Genomic DNA, 23379 nt, shown 5'->3' with positions numbered 1-23379 from the left:
CCTGCTTCAAACTTGTAGGAAAGAGACAATATATTCCTGCTGAAAACCTGAAGAAGCTCATTTACACCATTTTATTACATAATCTTGAACTCTCTATCTCCCATGTAATGAAAACATACCTATCAAAATTTAAAGTATGGGGTTCTATAAAAACTTTTATAGACTACCCATCTTTCATTAATGGTCTGAAAATGGACTGCTTCTTTCATTTTAATGAAATAAACATGAACAACTCTCAGTATCTGTGGGATATCTAGGCTTTTACTGCAAACTAGAAACGTAAATAGGGTACAGTGCATAAGTGTATGACATTTAACCCATATCTATGAACAAAGGCCACCATTATCCTACTGCCAGAGCAAAATTCTGCAACAGTTAAGGAATGAACTAAAACAGCCCAAAATAAATACAAGGATGATTTCAGACAGCTGGCAATACAAACTGTTATTAAAAACATTTAGAAAATAATCTGTATGAAGAATAAGCCTACACCCTCCATCTGTACCTCTCATCCTAAGCAGCAACACTGTCATCACAGCTTTATGCTCTTTCCTATAACTGACTGAAGTATCAGAGCTGCCACCTGACATCTGAAGCAGGAAGAATAAACAGGTGTCATTGGGTGACAAAACAGGCATTTTAGCAGCAGTTAAAAGCTGCAATTCTTGTTTCCATGTTTACCCTTACCATACTTAGCCAAGTAGTTGATGAGGGTGTCTGTCTCACAGTTCCGATAGAGGTCAGCCAGCTGCGTGCAGCAGTTTAAGGAGAGGTTGTGAATGCGGAGTCGTCGCTGTCCTGCACAACTTGTATACAACAGAGCACACTGCAGGAGACAAAAATGCCAGGAGACAGAGAAATAAGGTCCTGCTACAATAAGAAGGGCAGGGTTAGAATATACTTCATTAAAAGCTAGGACTCAGATGCATAAGCAAACAAGGTAACTATGCAAAAGCCTTGGACAATAAGCTAAAAGCATTTGCTAACAATCAGGGTCAATGAAAGATAACAAGCAGCAATTTTAGCAGTTGTATTAAGGGACTTGGTCTTAGAAAATAGGGACTGTAGTTTAGGTCACCCTCAGAACAAGTATGCTGGAAGATCAAGGGTATGGTAAGATGCAGAAAGAAAGAACAAATAATTCCTAGAAGAAGTGTCTAATAATTCAACTGTCAACTCACTTCTTCTACAAAGCCTCCCCCCTCACCTGAAGGAGTGCACCACTGTCTTCACTCAATTTATCATCATGCTTGAATTCCACTGTGATTGTTTTATCACAGTCCAAACCTGCCATCTCTACATCAGTTGTGTTGCTCATATAGAAAGCTCCAAAAAAGTCAGTTGCTCTAATACCTAAAAGAGGGAAAAACCCAACATCAACCACCATTTTGAACAGAACAACAAGACAGCCAGCCTTTGGACCCTGACACCAAGTTATCCTGACAGATTTCAGCAGGATCTTTGCAGTCTCAACAAAAGAGAATTCCAAAGCTTTAGCAGAGCTTTTGGGGTAGCCTAGTCACCACGTGTTTTAAATTATGGGAAAATCTCTTTCTTCCTATGAGACATGCTTGAAGTGGTCAATTTATGAAGATTCATCCATGCTAACACCCACCTGTGCTTGTACGCACTCTCATTACAGCATCAAATCCCACTTCTTTCTGGACATCTCTTCTCAAGTCATTCAGGAATCTGTACTGGTCTGTCTCCAGCTAGAAGGCAAGCAGTATTTGAAGTTTCACACTTCCATAAATCAGACCTGCTTCATAAACCATAAAGTAATTTAAAACCAGATGCTACCTCCTGCGGTCTTACTTTAAAAGTCAGCCATGATACCAGGCTCAGAGGCCTGCTAATAAAATATTGTGCTAAGAGGTAACAGCCTAACTCTTCCTGTTGGGTTTTGTTATTAACAGAGATGTTTCTATAAAGACACAAAGCTACCAAATCATTTTGCTGATTATCTTGAAATTTAAGTAGCCATTTACTTCCAAAGAAGTACTTCTTCACTGTGGTTCCCACTATGAAAAAAAGAACTCTTAGCTAAACAATAATTCTTACTTGGATCAGATACCAGCCTGAGTCAATGTCACTCCTACCTGGAAATACGCATACTTATAAATGGAGCCTCCTGTCTGGTAAGGTACTACACCCAGTGTGGCCACATCCAGATACTGGTTTGGAAATAGGAATAGATCCACACAGCAGCCCTGGGCCACACAGTCCTTGGCCAAGTTGTTGTAAAAGCTTGTCTGTGGTTGAAACAAAGTCTAAGAAAGGAAATCAGAGATGACATCAGAAGTTTGTGCAGGAAAAGGAAAGCAAGATCCATCTTATAATCCCGGTCAATACACTTTTATATTTTAAGTCTTTCTTCAGGGAAATTAGAATAATCTAAATTCTCCCTGACTCTGCCTTTGAAGAACTGTTAATTATTATGAAAATTACTACATATTTTGCTTTAATTGTAAATTCAGCACATTTACTTTAACCCAGATTTGGTATTTTACCCTGTGTAATAATCTAGAGCTAACTCTTCTTGTTCTCATACTACAGCTGTCCTTATGATGTCAAGTCTCCATAGCCCTGCTTGGGAACAGAAGATAAAAGTGGAATGTTAAAAGGTATTAGCTGGGACAGTTGCAGAATGTGCTATCCGTGTAATTTTTAAAACACTGTTTCAGTTATTTTATTCCATAAAGAGCATAATATACACTCCTGTGTAAGGATCACGCAAATCATTATTACCTTCTCCTTATCTGTGTTGATCAGTTTCCTATCATCCCTGTTCTTTAACTTCCCTGGGGCCTCTGCAATGGGCAGAGAGGTGTGGAAAACGAAGAGCTTGCCAGCACACTCAGCTGCCTGCAGGAAAGTGAGTGCAATAACAGAGGTTAGAAACATTTACAAAAATTGTAAGGGAAGCAGTGATTCGAGAACAAACATTCAAGCAACCTCATCACTCTTTTTATGTCAGGATGACTCTACCAGACACACAGGCTCGCTGTCACTTGGTTACTTGACTGGTGTCCAATGGAGGGAGCATAAATTACTGGTCACTTACAGAAGAGCATGTTTGAGTTCTACTGGATTTGCACTAGTTCCACAGCAGGGAGAAAAGAACTTTCTCCAAGGAGATAGAACAGTAAGCAGGACCCAGATACAAAAGATTTTGTGCAAACATGTTGCATTGCCTTCTTCCCTGATTTGCAGCTACTGAATTTGTGGAAAAAAGTCACAGAAATGGCAAAGAATTTTGTAATCTGAGCTTCAACAGACCAGTAATTTTAAATCAACACCCTATGCCAACACTAGCTAATGTTTAGTAGCTATTTTCTCTGACCCAGGCAGTATGTAAAAAGTCAATTAGCAATTTTTATTAGTTCTTGATTGAAAAATTGTAACGAAAACTGAGATTAAGAGAGACTATTAAGGATCATTCCCCCTGTACTCAGCACTGGTGAGGCTCCACTTTAACGTTTCAGGCCTTTCACTATGAGGGCATTGACGTGCTGTAGCATGTTCATGGAAGGGCTATGGAGCTGGTGAAGGGTCTGGAGCACAATTCTTGCTTGAGGAGTGAGTGAGGGAATTCAGGTTGTTCAGCCTGGAGAAGAGGAAGGCTCGGGGGAGACATTGTTCTCTACAACTATCTGAAAGGAGGTTGTAGTCAGGTGGGAGTCAGCCTCTTCTCCCGTGTAATATGAGATAGGACAAGAGGAAATGGCTTCAAGTTGCACCAGGGGAGTTTTAGATTAGATTAGATATTGGGAAAAACTTCTTCATGGAAAGGGCTGTCAAGCACTGGAAGAGGCTGCCCAGGGAAGTGGTGGAGTCACCATCCCTGGAGGTATTTAAAAGATGCGTAGTTGTGGTACTTAGGAACATGGTTCAGTGGAGGACTTGGCAGGGCTGGGTTAAAAGCTGGGCTAATCGTGTAAGTCTTTTCCAACTAAAATGATTGGCTGGCTGACATGACAGACAAATAGAGCTGTGTCATCACTTTGGGGTGAAGTCATACAGGCATTCAATTTGAACAGCAGACAAGTTGGAGTTAAACCACGCATGTAATTATGTCTGGATGAAGTACTAGAATGGAAGAACTTTAGGAAAGGTTTACTTGGTTAGCACATTGTTGCAGGCAACTTCAACAGATAGCATTCTCTCCTTTTGTTTAAGATTCTACCAGAGTACAGGATTAAAAAGACACCAAACTACAGAACACTTCCATGAGATTTAACAGACTTCAGCACTTGTTTTTTTAATGCTGGAGGCTCTTTTTTTTCCTGTAGGTTCTGTAAACTGTTTAAAGCAAAACCCAGTCAGACAACTGAGAGTAAGCCATGTTCTTACACTTTGAAAAAATTATTTAAAAAAGAATTGGGCAAAGAACATATAGATAGCTGCACAAAACAGAAGGTACATGCACTTCAAAAATGAGCCAAGTACGCCCTACATGCAATGCATCTACCACAAGGAGCTTACAAAATCTTTAGAATTGTCTTATTAGTGTGTATTAGCAGAATATGAACTTCAGAGTAATTGGCTGAAAACAATTCGTCATAATAATTTACTAACCTTCAGTGCCTCCAGCCCTGCTTGAATCACAGGTGCAAAAACAGTTTCTGTTTCTCTGGTGTCTGCAAACATTTCTGGAATCTGATCCAGCAAACTAGCAAAGAACAAGAAAAAAAAAAGAGGAATTCAAGATCCCATTTAATAGGAAAAGTAACACAGTTATAGCTGATGATCTAGAAGAGTGAGGTGGTTTAAACAGAAGTGGCTAACATGTCTGTAAATTCGTGTAACTTTTAGAGTATTTGGCATCTCATCTGACAAAAATGCTGTCTTGTTCTTCATTGGCTTCTCTCATCCATATCCTCAGTGCTTGCTGTATAGCCTCAACTGGTATCTAGTCCACAGCTCTTCTGTATTTCTTCTAATATATTCCAAAATATACAGGTAAGTAAATTCTTAGGAAATACTAGTGACACTTGGCCTCTGTTTGCCAAGCATCTTGTGTACTATTCAAAGATCAATAGGTTTAATCCACAGTTTTGTATTTAGGCTTGTTTAATGCATTACAAAACAGGCTAGAAATTTTCTCTAAAAATATGCAATTCCACGTCTAGTTCCCAAAATGTAGTTAGCTACACACCATAGAATAATTATAGTTCAAATATCATGGTAAATAGTTTGCCAAAACTTCACTAACTTCTTTCTTTCCTTTCAGATTTTATCTTCTTATCCCACTTAGTCTATTTTCTCCACGGAACCGAAAGTGGACATCCCTATTGTCTCAGTTTGCAGTTATTTAAACAGTTGCCTTAAAGACAGTGATGCAGCATTCTTATAACTTTCCCTCTGCACCATCCTAGTTGTGTTTTGTTGTGGCTTGGTTTTAGTTTGTTTTTTTCTCTCCAGAAATGCCCTTCAGCTCTAAATCCCTTTATATACACTTTCTGCCAAGCTGGACTATGAGCCAAATAAACCTTTAGCCCTTGAATTTCCCCACCCTACTTTGCCAGCTTAATCTCAAACAGTATAGTAAGTTAAAACACATGGAGTGCTTTAACATGACAATTAAGCACACAACATTTGAATCTACCAAACAAAATTTTACTACACACACGGTAAACCAATTTCTATTACCTGGCAATAACTGTCCTGGACTCATTCACATTCACCAGAAAACCATCAAGGAGTGGCACAAACATATCTGCCACATCTGAGACCACCATCATTTGTGGCTGTGCCAGTGAGCTCTTCACGTTATAGAAGTGTAACACTTTGTTGTAGGTGACAAAGCCTACTCGAATGGCTGATTCCTCCATGTTGCCTTCCCTGTAAGAGACATACTTGCCTTCACATCCAAGAAGATAGGAAAACCATTACTCATAACCCAACACAATAAGGGAAAAATGAAAGGAAGTAAAATTTACTTTCACCTAGAAGGGTATCAAGAAATGTTCTGCTTGGCCTTTTTCTGAAGAAAAGCTTGACAGGATTATCAAATAATTTTTTAATTTCTAGCATTTTTAAAGAGAAAAAGTAACAGCATCTCCCATTTTAATTGACAACAGTAGTTCACAGTATACCTACCTGGGCAGGTAATCTAGGAGTGACTTTAATTCTTCACATATTAGCCTCACTAAGCCACTCTTCACAGCATTGTAAGACACATCAATCATAAAAATGAAAGCAGGTGGACTAGGAAACTTGTTATTCTGTGGAAGAGAGGGAAGAAATCACACTATTGCCACGTAATGCAGCTCACATAACAGCTCCCTAACACAGATAAATCAATGCTGGTCAAAACTTAGTTGCTTTCATGTACCTCTGTAAGCATGAGCAGCAGTTGTTTCTTCAGCTCATTCTCCTGTCCTTTTCCAACTAACAGACATGTAATCATATTATGTTTGAAATGGACTGGTATTAAATGCCCTAGACTGACTTTACCATTAATCAGAGAAGAACAGTTATAACTAAACAATCCCTTTACATCACTAGGATAGATTGAAAAAGTAGACAGGGAAGATTCCTGCCAGATCTCAAGACTTTGGAATCTGACCATACTTGTCATAGGTGATTTCACCTATATAAACTAAAAGATTTTCCTCTCCAAGGATGACAACTTTTTCCTTCTTAAAAATCAGGCTTTCTTTGGGAATGAAAAACTTGTTTTAGTCAATAGTTTACTGAAATCTATAGGTCATAATGGAACAAGCACTCAGAACAAAAGCAAAACAGAAGAACTTTCAAAAAAGCTAGGAAGATCGCATCTCATTTGATTTAAAGTTCTTAAGCTGTTAGAAAATAACTGAACCTTTTGTCTTAACTCAAAGTAAAACAGAGGCATTAGAAGGCAACCGGCATAAACTCACATTTAGACATCTATTTTCTCAGCATAATATTTCAGCAGAGATATAAGTTGCTTTAATAAATACCTTGCACATATTTTCCCTATTCCTTAGAAGTTAATTATTATTTAAATCTTTAATTTAAAAGCAAAACAGCTTTGAAAAGATACATTTCCACACTATTCTTGCGCTTTTAACCACTTTGGCTGTATTTGAAATTGAAGTTCAGTAGGTAAGGTCTGCCTTAGGTAACAGGTGGCACATTGCACAGTTACTATTGTACTTGTCTTGAACCTCTCCTACAATCCCCTTTTCTTCTAAGGACTACTGCACAAGAGTACCTTCTGCAGAACTCCTAAGGTAAGCACAGCCATAGCTGCTTATATAGCTCCAGGAAAAAAAAAAAATTACAGAGATAGCTATTAAATTATATTATGTCATGTGTGATCAGGACTTCCTCTAGTTTTGGAAGTAAGCAGACAGGCATGTTATTTTACGCAGTAAAGTGGGTTGGATTAATGCTGTTAATTATCTCTGCCAGCTAGAAATCAGCCCCAGACAATTCATGTCTTTCTTACTTTCAAGAAAATAGTTTTTTTACTTAAAAGCAAAATAAATAAAGCAATAAACACGTTCTACTGTACCTTGCAATAGTCAACTGTTGCTAGAAACTCGTACGACCCCAGTGATAACTCGGGTCGGTCATAGAAGTCTACTCGCTTTCCAGTATGATCCAAATGTTGGAAGTAGTGAGGTGGCACTGGGAAAGGAAAAATCATTATGCTCAGTGATATGCCCATAATAAACACTGTGACTAGAGAGTCAACATGACAACAGCTGTTTCAAAAAAAACTCCAGGAAAGTGAACTAGCACTCTGGGCTAGCACACAAGTACTAAAAATATTAATGCAATTTAAGAACATCATTAAAGCAAAAAAACCCAAACTTACTCCAGTTTGTCTCATGCACCAGACAGCACACTGTGTAGTTACTGTTGTACTTTTCTTGAATCTCCTTTCCATTCTCATTTTACATTTCATATCAGAAACATCACTACAATACACTTTTAGGATTATTCTGAAGGATTTAGTCCAAAGGAAAAATATAACGTCCCATATAAGTTGTAACAAATTATGTAAAACAGAGTTTGAGGCAAACTACAGGCTACGTCATTACTGACTCAAATCAGGCTTACTAAAACATTGAGCTCCTTATTCTGCTGTTTGGGTTAGTTTTTCCTTCCCTTCCCATGCTGCACAAGAGTAAAGCCTCCAGGCACTCTTGCATGCACAGACTCCCATAATCTTTTTATCAGAATAGACAGAGTACTTCTTACAGTGGATTAAGAAGGAGGAACAGAAGTGTAACCATATGCCCAGCACCCAGTACTTCTGTGCTGGCATGAGGTATCAGAAAATAAAATGGGAGTTAAGCTAAATTTTTGCCTACAAAAGTCAGCTGCAGAAACAAGTATTTCCCTTGTGCCCCAAGAACTACCATGACAGACACTCCCTCCTGCAGAACTGCTCCGGTGACAAAACGCATTGCAGCTACAGCTGTCTATATAGCTCTATATAGCTGTCTATATAGCTCCAGGGGAGAATAAAATGAGATTACCTGGAATGATAGTATTCACCATATTTAAACTACTTTAAACATTTAAAGTTTAAAAAGTTCAAAAGAAAACAAAGTGATATCACTAAGACTATATATAAGCATCTATCACTCTTGTTCCCAAGTACACATCCCATATAAGATAATTGCCTGATGATTTTTGGAGAGAAAACAAAAATTGTTCTCAAGTTTTAGGTACAACTACATTGTGTTTTCAGAGTATTGCTTTCATCAGCTGTCTCTCAGCATCCCTCCCTTTTCTGCCTTTGCCCAGTTGTTAAAGGTACATACAGTTGCTGAGTGAGAAGGACCGGGAATGTATGCAGGCAGAAAATCACCAGACAAAATTGGTGTTTAAAGTTGGCCATTTCTAATTCCCATTTTGGTTAGTACAAACACTTGTACAGCATAATTGAGGTGGTAAGAACAGTCCATTAAAAGCTACCAAATGGAACACTGAAAACGTCCTCATAAGGTTTGTTGTACCTTACATTCCATTGTGCTTTCAAAACAAATCTACAAATGTCATGCTATGAGCAGCCCATTGTGACTTCTGCTTAAAATGAAGCACGTTTTGTACTAATTTAGAAGAGCAACTAATATTAACTGGCCTGTACTGAAAACTCTTTTTCAGCTGTAGCAGATTTAACTGCAATCTCACCTCTAAGGAATGTTTGTGAGGCAAAAAAAGGCTTTGTGAGAAAAAAAATTCTAACACATGCTACAGACTAGATCTGTATCTCAGTCTGTTAAAAAATCCCGTACTTTTGAAATATCCTAAGAAAATACAACGGTCTTTCAAACCACCTGGCATTATGCTACAAATACATCGTATTAAAAATTTGCTACACTACTACAATGCATAAGCACCTATTTGAACACAATTTCAGAAATGAACACTGAACATGCCTTACAATAATTTTTTACAAGACTAGACACGTATTAAATCACAGTATTCCTTATAAATGATCGTAACTTGATAAAGACTTATTTGCCTGCATCTTGTTCAAAGACCTTTCCAGTAGAGCCCAAAGAGTGATTTCCAGAAGAAACCTTACCCTCAGTGACACAGCTGCAGAAACAACACTGGAACCTCCTTCCACCTTCAATGAATTGCATAAAAGGGCACATGTAAGCTTTGCACCTATTACATCGGACAGGACCGGATTCTCCATGGTCTACCAAATAAGGAAGGGTCTGTGGAAGCAAGAGAAAAAAACATGAAGAGAAAGGTCACACCATGATGAGAAAGTTTTAAGCTCTGCATTGTGTGGTCATTTCTATCTCCCTGTACATGGCATAAGATATAGCATTGTGGGAAAGAGTGCAGGGGAGGTGGGAAGCCTGAACAAGTATTTCGTAAGTGCTTTTCAATTCAAGCTCTAGCACAGCAGTACTCTGCACGCTAGAGTCATCAATGGGCTCTCCCACGTAGCAAGTAGCTTGAAGAACATGACCACAATGCACTGCCAGATATATCCGAAGTGAACATGGAAGACTGAAAGTGACTCTTCACCCTTCTCTCTTCCCCTTGTAAAAAGCAAGCTTTTTAACAAAAGCAAAGCCAGTCATTATATTCTTGACTTATATGGAATGCACAGTATCTACTGTAAAAAATTCCATCTGGTAAGACTTACTTTTGAACTCTATCATGAAATGCATTATAACCACAAGTTCTTACTGTCTTGACCCCACTGTACAGCAAGTCCTCAAAACTGTTATATAGTGACACCATTTTTCAACTGTTACTTATAATATGTTCTTTCTGCACCCAAACCAGAATAAGATGCTTGGCAACTTCTCAACATCAGAACAAGCAGGAAGCACTTTAAAATTATTGAGACAGAACTCATGCAAGTTATAAGCTGCATTCATAGTTCAAAGCACTTTTTGTAACTAAAAACTTAGCTCAAAAATATAACTACTTGTTTTTAAATTTTCTGCCAATAAAGGTGTCTGGTCTTAACTCTCTGTTACCTTAAATCTATGCTCATTTTTAAGAGACAACATATTCACTGATCAGAAGATGAGCAAATGCTCCAGTCACTTTCCTCTTCATGCCACAGATGTGTTATGTCTTTTCATTCAACCCCACTAATCATTTAATGACAGTACAGGGGTTTTGCAGCCAGCATTTCTCATCTCCTATAGGCCAGGCTGACCTCTTCAGAGGAAACAAATTTCCAACTTTTCTGACTGGCAGGAAATGTTGGTATTGTACTTCAACACAATTTTTTTTTTTCCTCAGCCTCCCCTCTGTAACATGCAAACAAACTACAAGGGTGCTGGAAACAGGCAGCACTATACATAACTTGTCATTAACCACTTAGTCCCAGAAGACAGATACTTCTTTCCAAAGCCTCAAGTTTGGTTTCCTGAACAGTGCATAACCTAAGGCAAAGGTCCTGGATTACGAAATATTGTAAATTTATCTGAATGCTATAGTTTCATAAGATATTATTTTCACGAAACATTCATCCTCTCATATGTGAAGCTTTAGTTCTATTTACAGTCTTATTGCTCTGAACAGCTCAGTCTTCATCTGTTGGAAGGGCCCCTCCACAGTGAGTCTTCCCTTGCCATAAAGAACTTCCAAATACTAGAAGCTGACTGGTCTCCAGGGCAATTTTCCAATCCTAGCCTTTTTTTTTTTGGACACCATAAGTGTTTGTTCAAAGCATAAACACATCAGGAGACCAAACAATTATTATTTGTAAAGTTTTGCTAAAAATGTGTAACTTCACAAGCCTCCAAGTTTCCCAAGTAAGACCTCATTCTCCTATTGTGTTTCTTTTAAACTTCAGCCACAGATCAGTTTTATCATAAACCACTTTTTAAAATTCAAACCATAGTTTAGGAACACTAATGAAATGGAACAGGAAAACCTTAAAAGAACCCTTAAACAGACCAGAGGAAATGGCTTTTCTCAGCAGATGCTACCCTTAGGTTTAGCAGGGCACAGAATACTGCAGACGTATGTATTCAAATTTAACAAGCCTGTTTGTCTTTATGTCACTGCTCCAAGCAGGCTAACACTATACAGTAGCCAGAGTATTTAGACTACTTAAAAAAATGTCAAACTCTGTAAAAGTTTCTGAGCTTTCAAATTCTCAGCAACCAAACATGAGTGGGTAAAAGGCTAAACAGCCACACACTACACCTAGAGAGAAGTAAGTGCTGCAGAGAGAAAGGGCAGAAATACAAGTGCAGCTCAGCAGTGCCCAGTACTCAGTGTTGTGCTGTCATCCCACACAGTGCTGTGCATGTACATCCATATTAAATAGCTTAACCAGTGCTGTTTCATAAATTCTCATCCAATTCCACAACTTGGCATTCTAGAAAAGATTTAATACCTGTGATCAGCAACCATTTAAATATTTTATACCAAGAAAGAAACTGAGATCAGCTGGAAGGGGATGCCTTTATGACCATCCTAGTATTTTGGTCATTTAGTGACAGTGCTTGACAGCTACGGCAAAAAAGCTGAAATTATCATGGCCATCAAAATATTAAAAACTTTAAACACAACATTCTTCTGCTTTACAGATCTCTACTGCACACCTGTTGGAGAATCAATGTTTACCTGGTCTTCATTACCTAAATATGCCTTCTAAACATATGTGTTAAATGTTGACACCTGAGAGCATTCTCCTGCTGAGCGTGCACAGGGCACACAACTCTACACACGGTTCTCACCTCTTCCGGTGGCAGAGTAGCCAGCGGCTTTATGATGGCAGCCAGGGGAACTTGGGATTGTTTGGCCATGTCAGAGGTGCAGGGAATATTGTAAGACGTGCATCTGATGTAGCGGGGGCTTGCATTACCTGGGGAACAAATAAAAAAACACATAAATTTCAGAGCAAATTAAGTTTATATTCAAGAACAGAAACAAAAATACCTTAAGTTGTGTTGTTAAGCCACAGACACTAAGAGCTTACCTAAACATTCAGGTTCAATCTATGGAAAACTTGAATTCCAAATAAAATACCTCTTCATGATTAACTACATAAAATAAAAGACCTTAAAATAAATGAACTTGACTCCCAGTCAACCTAAACCTATTAAAAGGCATTTCTGTTTCACTGTATTCACAGACTAAAATATAATGTAGACAGAAAACTCTACTCAAAACATTTCTACTATTCTGTTTTGTAATTTTGGCTGAAGAGTAAAATACTTAATCACAGAATCAGATTCTGAAGTTTTTTCCAGAACTTTAAAACTCAAAGTGTCAGAGATTAAAAGATGAAACATCTTTTCTCTATGGAGCTCTCAGACCAACTTACATCCCTCTTAATTTTAAAAAATACAGTTGTCAGTCCAATTCTAACAATGTTGCTAGTAGATTTCAGTTCTTAAGTGTATTTTATAAAGTTCTAAAGAAGAGGCTTCATTTGCTGCTTTCTGATATCTCTGCTAATGCTGGTCCTAGGTATCTGCCTTGGAAAACATTTTTTACCTGCAAGTTGGTTACTAGCTACCACACAATCAGGATAATCTAAACTGACATCAAATCAACAGAGCACCTGAAACTAAGCCTCTTTCCTTTAAAGATATGGTTCTGTCACTGACTCTTTGGGATTTGTGTTTTGTTTGTTTGTTTAGGAAAAGAAAAATAGTTTACCTTGATCCTTGACCAAGAAATTTGTAGTTACAAGAGGTGGGACCTGCCCTCTCACTCCAGTGACATATGGTTCTGACCCACGGTTATTTCTGTCATCTTCAATCACTTGAATCTGTGATGGAAAACACCATGCTATTATTTGGAGGCTTGATTTCCAAGTACTGCAAAATAAAAAATCTCTAACACAGTGAAAAGGGGACCTGAGGCAAACATTACTATCTCTAAAAATAAGAAGAGCAAGTAAATTTTGTCAAGCAGTCACCTCTCAGTTTGATTTCAAATAGTACTTAATGACTAACAATAAATTACAAGCTGCAAATAGTATATTTTCCCCAAGTGTTCTTAGTTGCAGCATATTTTGTGCTTTAAAGTCTGATCTGAACTCATAAAAGCCAAACTCAGATCACGAAAGGAATTTTTGGTAGTATTCCCCTGTATGGTTCTAGTCAAATAGAATTGTAAGCTTCTATAATCCTCAAGCTGAAGTTCTAGAGGCAACCTGGCTTTTTCTTTCTCTTATGTTCCCACTGTTTTCATAGTATGCCTTTACTTCTAACCACTTCAACTCTGGCCTAAAGACATATGGCTTGCAAGCTCAGGTGGAAATCTTCATTACTTTGTGGTGCTCAAGGGTTTGCAATTTGAATTCTGGGAACGTGGAAATTGAAATTTCAATAGACTTGTCAATGAATCAAACTTCAAAGCCTATAAAAATCTTAAATTTCTTAGTATTTCAAATTCTTTACAACTGCAAATTTGCTTAAGATCATGGAAATGTATTGAATAGTTTTGCTTTACTAAAATATCCACTGACATTTGTACTCGTACACAGTTCAAACTACATTTCCACAGTGGTAACTGGATGAAAGAATTAAAGCTAGAAACCATTCTTCTACTCTTATTTGCCATCAAACACACCTGCCTTTGCCTAAATTCTGAAATGCAGAAGTTTGCATGGCAGAACTTCCACTCTCTCACTACAGATTGCAAGCTGCCAAGCAGAGAGCCTCCCATAGCTTCAGACAATGACTACTCTAGAATAAATCTAGTTCCATTCAAAGGTCTACAGGCTGACTGACGTTGATCTCACCACTGGTACCTGTTAAATGATAAACTGTGACTACATGAAGAAGAAGTGACAAAGGGTAACAAAAAGCCAAAAGTTGTTTTTTTTCTTCTTCCAATCCAAAAGGTAGCTGCTTTTTTCTTTCTTTCTTTAGGTAAGATTCTCCAACATAAACATTAAATTTTCAAATTCAAAATTTAATGGTTATGCATGAGCACAGATAATGAGAGAATGTTTATAGCTCCCCATGCCTCATACCAAACTACTAAAAGATTTGTATCAGGAATTAACATTAAAAAAACTCCCATTCATCTGCAATTTTAGAACTCCAGAGCACTGGCCCAGTACTGGTATATCAACAATAACAGTAAGCAAATTCTGATCAAAACACGGTAGAAAACACGGCTACAACAGCTCATGCTGTGTGCATGCTGACATGAGACACACGTTGTATGGACAATTATACTACTAGCTTACACTGAAAATGCCAGTGGGAATCTGATGAAGGCAATATTCTAAAGATCAAAGAAAGTGAAGGGGAGACATTCTTCATGATCTGTTTCTGAAAACTGCTTTCTATTGTGCCACCATTCATCACAGAAGATTTTAACAACCTCATGTGGTGTAATGTTACTCATTTTGATCAGGCAAGCAGAAGACAGCAAGGAAAGGGTAAAAGATTAATGATGGAGGGTTAGCAAGGTGAAGTTCAGGTTTCAGGCATGCACAGATGGTCACCAACAAACAGACTACAATTGACATATATACAGCACTTACTGGACTAGGAATTGCATCTGGGTCTATTCTGTGTCTGGGTTTCTGCTGGGGTGGCAGCTCATTTAGTTGCTTTTTTTTTTTAAATAAGAAATAAGAGCGCCACAAAAAAAAAAAAGAAAAGAAAAGAAAAGAAAAAGAGAATAATAAACCAAAAAGTAACAGTGTTACTTCTTTCTACCCAAACCTGTAGCACTGGAATTAGATACATTTAGATACTGTTTCATGCAACAGGACACATCAGCTTCTGCAGCATACATTGATTCCAAAACCAGTCTTGCTGGGATATTTGGCTTGGCTCTGGACACGTTGCTAATGGAGGCAGTGGCTCACCTGCTGCTCATTTTGGTTAGAAACTGGGGATTTTTATGCTTTAAGAACATGCTAACATGAAGGCAACTGACACAAGCCATTTGAGATTTCATTTAGTGGAAGAGAAGAGAGGCAGACAAGCAATTAAAGACTTATATTCTATGAAAAAACACAGTAGTAAGCTTTACATAAACCTGGAATCTAAACAGGTAATCTCTTTTAAATACAAGTACCTTCTGAATAACATCAGTTCGGATCTAAGATATAACTCAAGACTACATTCTCTTCATAGTTTTGAAGTACAGAAACAGCATCAGCAGCAGTGAAAGGAACAGCACAGTAGACTAGTGGCAATAAGACCACAAGGCTTAGTATTACTCATCGTTGCTAACCATTAGATACAACTGCTCATCCTGTCTCAGAACCTCCATTCTAAAAGACAATCCCAGTTTGAGAAGCTGTTCATATTTGACTGACGTAGCACCATGACTTCACGACCCAAAAAAAACCAAACCAGCTTTTTGACAGATTATAGGAAAAGCACTACAATCACCTCCTACTAACCATACTTTAAACATGGATCATACAGTTCACAGATTGTCACCTCAAAACCTGAAATCAATTCACCTTGGAAAGTCATTATGCAAGACTCCAAAAATGGAGAAACAAGTTTAATCAGAGCCCTCAAGGATTCTCAAAAGATAACACAGTACAGAAAAAGACTTGAGGAATTAGAGCAGTGATTTCCATATGCAGTGCCTTCCTTTAGTCACCAAGAAAAATACTGCCTCTGGGCTTATTCATCACGAAAGACTGAAGGTGGATAGAAGAGAAAAACGTAAGCAGGAAAACAGACTGATATTCCTTGGAATGAGAAACCTGTTTTCAGCTTTGGTCTTTGTCAGTTCTGTTTTATGCAAAGACACCATGGAAGAGTTGACACTGGTAAGAACAAGTAAGCTTACAGGGCTGGGAATGGAATCTGGATCCAAGCGTTTTGGTGGAGGTGGTGGTCCAGGCGGACTTCCATAATTTGGTGCTCCTGGATAGGCTCCTCCATAGTTTGGCTGGGGACCCCTCACCTGTCCAAAGGAACCTTAACAAGAAAAGAACATCAGAATCAAACAGCAGCTTAATATTAGGCATTTCCTCATTTGGCACTTCCCACATTTCCTGCCATCATTAAAAAAAAAAAACCCTCCAGAAAAATAAAGTCATGTGCTTTTCAATTAATTACGATTAAACATATTTATCACAGTGTTTCAGCTTAGACTGGTACGTCTCTATCGACAATCCAATAAACTGATAGATACAATCCTCAAAACTAGACTTAAGGAAACAGGTTTTTAGGCTATTAGCTCTACCTCAGCCCAAACCAGCACACTACTGTAACTATTTTTAGAGTTTGTAATTGTTCATTACAATGCACATTAAGATCATGCACTATGAACATTTACCTGCAGAACTGTCTAACAGAAAGTGCACACAGAACAGCCAAATAAGCCAGTGGATGATCCCTAATTCTTTAAATTAAAGAACTGCAAGGAGTTCCCCTGGGCAGTTTTGGCTCGTCTGAAATTACAGTAATAGGCTAATGTGTGATTTTCGCTTTTGTTTTTTTGTAACTACCTCAAGCTATTTCATATTATTTTAGACAATTCCAGTCACTTACAGAGTAAGAGCATGATTTAACCCATTAGTATTTTTACAATATTTTTACAGTTTTACAGTTAACCCATTAGTATTTTTACAGTTTTACAGTTTACATTTAACCCATTAGTATTTTTACAGTTCTTGGAATTTGAACAGATATTTTTAAGCAATTTACCTGTCCAGTTGTGCAAAGCTGCACGATTACTTTATCCCAGCTATCTGTGTTATTGATTAAAAACCAGTGAAAACTGGTTTGAATACAGAAAGCTTAACTGGTCTTACTTTTAAGTACATTTAAGATGTGTAAGCTTCTACAAGGGAGAAAAATATGGTTATGCGAATTAAAGGAGAAAAAACACAACTCCTTTTTCAATGTTTAACAACTCCTCCCATACACATTGCATATGCACAGTAGCCACAAATTTAAGAAGTATAAAATAAGGCTTTTCGGTATTTCTGATGTCTATTTTTGAACAGGTGAGGTTTCAGACATCAAATTAGAGTCCATAATAAAATTTTGATCACAAATTCTGGTAGTATTATGGCACTAATTGCTAAACACTTTTTTGCCCAAGTAAGCTAGAATTCCTTTAGTTAATCTTATTAACACCTGTATTATAAAATATCTTAGAATGACACATGATATTATCTTAGACATGAGCACAGGGAAACAAAACGGAAGCTTTGATGTGCAGCCAGGAGCCCACAGGTGACAACCCGAAATCTAGTTCTCAGTTTGCAGCATACAAAGAACACGTAACTTAAAATTCCTATACCAAGAATACTCACCATTCTGCTGCATTTGGTATCCTGGCTGAGGAGGATGAGTGGGAGGAGATGGTCCATGGAGACCACCCATGGGAGGCCCAGGGTGCAGCCCTGCCATAGTTGATGGAGGTGGTGGTGAGGATACATGATTAGGCTGGGATGATGGTGGTCCAGCAACTGTCTGCCCAGGCAGTGGTGGGCCTGGCATGGCAGGTGGCCTTGGAGCACCTGTGGTAGGAGGGTAAGAGGAAGGTCCAACCCCTGTAGAAGGGGGAGGTGGGGCAAAACCGGGAACTTGAGTAGGTAGGCGCTGAGTTGATACTGTCTGACCAGGAAACGGAGGCTGTGCCAAAGGAAGACCCTGAGACACACTGGTAGGAGGGGGTCCTTGGCTCGTACTATAAGGTGTGTAGAGACCAGATCCTGTTGCACTAAAGCTTCCTGAGACTGGGGGAACTGATGTTGGGGGACCTGGTAAGAAAAAAAAAGATATAACATCATTTTCTCCTATCCTCAAGACAATTAAGACGCAAGAAAAACCCATTTGCTCCACATCACCTGAGTAAGTCTACCACTTTCTCATCTTCAGGTGAACTTACCAGTACCAGCAGAGACAAATCCTAAGTAACCATCCTCCTAGATTGATCAGAGAGCTGAAACTCTTTCAGGGGACCTGAAACTTGATAGTTCTTTCATTGCCTTCTCTCTCTAAGTCTGAGCTGCTTATTTTACATAATCAGAATACATTTCAAGATTCAAGGCCAGTAAAAAAGGGCAAAGCCAGGAATAAGCAAAACATGAACCACCACAAGTCTATCCATGAATTTCTTGAACTAAGTTTCTATCTTAAACCTCACACTCAGTTGGAGCCTGTATATCAATAATGGTTTTGAGCTTTGTGGTTTTAATAGCATGAAACTAGCAGCTCTGTACTCCTTCTGAGAATAATTTTTAACAAACACATTGCCAAAAGGCCAAGAAAATCTGCATCCCCTACCTACTTGTAATTTTCCTATAAAATCTGACTTATGAGACGCTTGTTAAAAAGTACTTTAGCAAAGCAATTTTTAAATAGTCAGACCAGCTTACACATAATAAGGACAAAATTCTAGTCTCCAATTTAAAAAGCCCTCGAATCTACAGCAGTGAGACTGTAGAACTAATACCATAGAACAAAGTATCTAAATTCAGTTTCTACTGTTAATTCAGTTTCTACTGTAAATTCAGTTTCTACTGTTTAAGTAAGCTTTTTCTTGACTTCCAGCAGAACCCTTCACACAATCATTCAGAGTATTTTCAGCCCTTTGTGGTTTACATTTACGAGGCCCTTTTTCCTTTCTTTTTTTTTTTTTTTACTGGGCTGCTGCACAACAGTGGCAAGACATGTAGACTCTCCAACAGACAACTTTGGGGTAGACCATTTTGTGTTTCTCAAGATTCACCTAGTTGAGGATCAATGTTGTTATCCTCCTTTGTTATTCATGTCCAGCAGTGCCAGCACTGTCCCCTACAATAGTCTCAATTCTATTTTCCCCAATTATGACCTTTTTAGTTAAGAAAAGTACTGTTTACAATGGCAGATGTCAACACGCAGAGAACTCCCATAACCATATGGTAATGAATCACTGACAAGAAAAAATCTTTTATGAAATTACTATCAAAAATAAAAATCAATAGCATATTTCTGTAGTCAGGAAACCTTACCATAGCCCAGTCCAGCTGGGGGAGGAGCAGAGGCTGCAGTGCTGCCAATTGTCATCCCTGCCATGTGATTGCTGAGTTGCTGCACACTGGCTGCGGGGGGCCCATATTGCTGGAACGTAGATGTCTGGCTGACAGGCGTGGGTGCTGAGCCTGGCAGAAACGGCTGAGAAGCAGGTGGCCTGAGAGGGAAGATGACAAACTTAACTGATTCTTCATTATAGAAGTTACAATTCCCTGCGCCTTTTAAAATTGTTCTACCACATAAATACTACCTGGGTCTCATATATTTACATGAAACACTGTAGCTCAGTTTTGGAAAAATAATTACATATCCTGCATGGATCTGAATCCTTTTCACCCCCCCGAAAAAATCCTACCAGCTCTTAAAATACAAATGCTATGTTTTTGTTAATTCCATCTCAGTTATCACAACAAATCAGTCTATAGGGTGAGCAACAGTAAGGCCTGCATGGCTATGTAAGAATGCTCTGCCACCCAAAAGACTTGAACCCTCTGGGACTATTGCCACTTTCACCACAGAGGTCATGGCAGTATCTTTCTGGAAAAGATGCTGAAGAGCCTTAGATGACAGTAACTCAGGGATCCATAAAGGACAGAAGAGGACCCAGAATCAATATGAAGACATTACCCAGTAAAGACAGCCACGTGGTCCAGAGATAATTTCACACTGCCAAGGAACAAATACTACAGTTGTGTGGACGCAATTGGTTTAAGACAAGACAGACCATGGGCATCAGATTTTTTTTTAGGGGAAAATGACTACCACAAAGAATGTCTTAAGAGGAGAAGAGGTTTTCATCAGTCTTTGACATCTGCTCATATCCTTCCACAAGTTTTTTATCTCCATATATACTCACTAACAAATACCCCTGTGGCAAAATGTTTCTCCAAAACAATAACAAAGCAATGAAGAAAGTCAATGTCCACCACAAAACCCAAAAGTATTTAGTTTGACTTAGATCTAAAAAGTCTAGACCTAGCACAGGTCTACCAAGGCAGGATTTTGTTATAATTCACTCTTCTCATATGCACCTCTGCATCGGGGCTGCTGAGGCTGGAATCCCATTCTGCACATCTCCATGTTCAAACTGACTGTATGCCAGGTGGCCAGAAGGATGAGATGCTCCAGAGGTTGGAGGGGGAGCTCCAGATGTTGGCGCGGCTCTTAAGGAACCTACAAACATAAGGGGAAAAAAATTAAAATATCACAAATTATAAAAACAAGGGCTTGAACCAACTACCATGAAAAATTCAAGTGCAGAATTGCTGTAACAATACTCCAACAGCAACAAATAAGTTATGCACAAATAATTTTAGTCAGTGTCACTAGTTACTATCTCCACATAGATCAAGCAGAAAATATGTGCTGTGGAGGGTCTTCAAAAGACAACTTCACCTTTTATGAAGAAAAGAAAATTACCTTGTCAGTAAGATACCGAATACTTTCCCCTCTAAGACCAATTATTTTTTTCTAAACCAAGAAGAGTATTCAATGTAATCTGATGTTCATTACAGTCAGTTTTCCCTATCTCAAAGGTAAGCAGGCTATGCAAGCAGATTCAGTTTTCAAAAACTACATTATTTACTGCATTTATATATAACATTATGGGGGCCACCACAGACTGTTCTTTCCAGCCTCTCAGGGTTGAGACACAAATACTTTCCCATCTTTCAGACTGAGCTCGTTCAGTCACAGCCTAAACATATTTGCCTCAGAAACCAGTCTTTCCACAGACCACAAAATGTTGGATACAATACCAGCAGACAAACTGCAGCTTTTACTTCCAAAAAAGAGAATATAAACTTCTCTTTTAATAATACTATATTAACAATGCTGGTAATTAGAACAACTGTATGACCATGCCTGTTAACCACAAGGGAACCTATCTCATGTATGGGGTATCATTAAGTACAGATGGCTAAAACTGCCCCATGAGACCAGGGCCACACACACACACTGTTGTGTCACTCTGACAGTGACCCGCATGGCAAATTTCAAAGGGATTCTGAAACCTTCTTGTGAGGAACCATTACAAAATAGGAAATAAGGGGAGCCATTTCTCAATTCTATAGTGTAATTTATACCCTAAAGCATGAAGTTTCAACTCATACATTTTATCTTAGCTGCTACATCCAATTCTTAGCAAACCTGGGGATGTAAAGTCAAGGAAGGAATTAACTAGACCTTGTATAAATAACTGATAATTTCTTGGGGTTTTTTCTTTATTACTAAACCTCCTGCTGCTCTTCATTTTTAAACAGGATTTAATCACTCCTAGAGACATTTATTATTTTTATATATTTTAATCTCATTAATCTTGTCTTTTCTAAACTACTGTTAGAGCACCTTCATCTTACTGTTCCTCTGGCTAAGCACTTCCTGATCTCTAACTATTCGTAGGGTATTTCTTTTGTGATACCTGCCATCTACTTTGTACTTTCTTTCCTCTGATAGTACATGTAAATTGTTTGGCCTTCTTATCTTTTGTCTTTGAAGGCATATTTAATCCAGTTCCTGGAGGGATCCTACACACTTTTTTTATATATATTAAGTCAAATTCCTCCACCCCCAAATTTAACAGGCATACCATTTGACAAATATTGTTTACTTCAGAAAAAGCTTTGGAAGTATTTTTTTTCTAGTTCTTATCACAAGTATACTTCTGGAACCCCAACCACAGACTGCTCAAATGGTCACTGAATAAGAAATCACTAGAACAGGTATAGGTATCTAGTGGTTTATTACCCTAATATTCATTTTTCTTGACAAATCCTCAAGTTCCCCTTCCAACATCTTTGAGATGCTCCTACTTATTAAAGACTTCAAAATGGAGGTAACTGACAGCAAAATGGGAAATGCCTATGATTTTCCTCAAAGCCCTGAGGTGGGCTTTGGTGGTCTTCTGACACCCTAATCTTCAAAAAAAATTGACACCACTAAAAATAGTTCTTCCAAAATACCACTAGTTAGAAAAAAGGAAAAGTACAATATGGTTTCTTGCAGCATTTCTAATTCTTACATTTTGATTGCTAGTTGTGAAAAGACATTTCCTATTTCAAGTCACAACTTTCGGAAAAGTAATTATTCCTAGCATGTATTTCGATTCTAAGTATAGCCAAGAAAGTCAAAAACTTGTTTTTTCCCTTAAACGAAAGCACAAGCTACACAAATCTCATGACTTCCAGTAACAATCTCCTGGTGGTTTGAGGAGATTTTTCACTTCTTTTCAATGCTATCCCTTCAAACCTCACTTCCCCTCTCAAGTGTGAGACCCAGTTCTTTTAAACTAAGGGTTGTACCTGACAGAACCTGAATGAGCCAATTCAGGTTTTGAAATCAGACTTCAGAAAACATTAGTCACAAGTCAAGTATTATCTATGAATCAGCATGCATAAGGGATTTCTACTAGGGTTATTTCTTCATATCCTATTTATGCTTTTGGAATGCTGCCTACAAATAGATTAGGAAATGCCCCACCCACCTCTGCCTAAACAATCAGGTACCCAACCTTTGAGATAGGTATCCATATTAAAGGCGAACTTGGCACAGAAGCAGTGACACAGCACAAACACTCCCACAGAAAGAACACCATTTACCTATGAAATTAGGTGCAAGAGAAGTGTCAGAGTTGAGAGATACAGGAGAACCCTTCGAAGGAAACCCCAAGGAAGGAAAGTAACCTGGAAAGACAGAATACACCAGTAAATCAAGCCTGAGAGAAAGCACTGAGAAACAGCCTTTCCAATGCTGAGAACAGCCTGCAGTCCAGAAAATACCATATACACAAAATTCATGTCATCTACCACCTTGTTCCTTAAGCTACACTTCCTCTCTTCTACCATGCATAACATATTACAAATATAGTCTTTACACTAACACAAATGTTAACAGTTTCATAAACTAAGCCTAATGTAAAATGATCCTGTCACAGACTAATTGTTAATGGTATTCAGATAATTGTGTTTGCATTTTAACCACATGA

The 23379-nt window shown here is 38.3% G+C and overlaps 1 protein-coding gene across 4 annotated transcripts in view; it reads right to left on the bottom strand.

Moving 5' to 3' along the window:
* SEC24C (SEC24 homolog C, COPII coat complex component) overlaps positions 1-23379 on the bottom strand; it is a 38454-nt gene that overhangs the window by 4662 nt on the left and 10413 nt on the right. For 2 of the 4 annotated variants that reach the window (XM_048311745.1, XM_048311746.1), the window contains exons 3-20: positions 22994-23077; positions 20429-20570; positions 19376-19554; positions 17693-18142; positions 16216-16346; positions 14942-15010; positions 13099-13210; positions 12171-12298; positions 9533-9671; positions 7505-7620; positions 6103-6227; positions 5653-5844; positions 4579-4672; positions 2749-2865; positions 2100-2270; positions 1616-1712; positions 1208-1353; positions 688-826 (exon numbers count right to left, since the gene is read on the bottom strand). In XM_048311745.1, coding sequence (XP_048167702.1) covers positions 688-826; positions 1208-1353; positions 1616-1712; positions 2100-2270; positions 2749-2865; positions 4579-4672; positions 5653-5844; positions 6103-6227; positions 7505-7620; positions 9533-9671; positions 12171-12298; positions 13099-13210; positions 14942-15010; positions 16216-16346; positions 17693-18142; positions 19376-19554; positions 20429-20570; positions 22994-23077 — 2631 coding nt within the window. The remainder of the gene's footprint in view (positions 1-687; positions 827-1207; positions 1354-1615; positions 1713-2099; positions 2271-2748; positions 2866-4578; positions 4673-5652; positions 5845-6102; positions 6228-7504; positions 7621-9532; positions 9672-12170; positions 12299-13098; positions 13211-14941; positions 15011-16215; positions 16347-17692; positions 18143-19375; positions 19555-20428; positions 20571-22993; positions 23078-23379) is intronic. The other 2 variants (XM_048311747.1, XM_048311748.1) reach the window with 2 other exon arrangements.

The sequence above is a fragment of the Corvus hawaiiensis genome, chromosome 8 (genome assembly GCF_020740725.1).
Source record: "Corvus hawaiiensis isolate bCorHaw1 chromosome 8, bCorHaw1.pri.cur, whole genome shotgun sequence".
Classification (NCBI taxonomy): Eukaryota; Metazoa; Chordata; class Aves; order Passeriformes; family Corvidae; genus Corvus; species Corvus hawaiiensis.
This window is presented reverse-complemented; position numbering and strand designations above follow the sequence as displayed.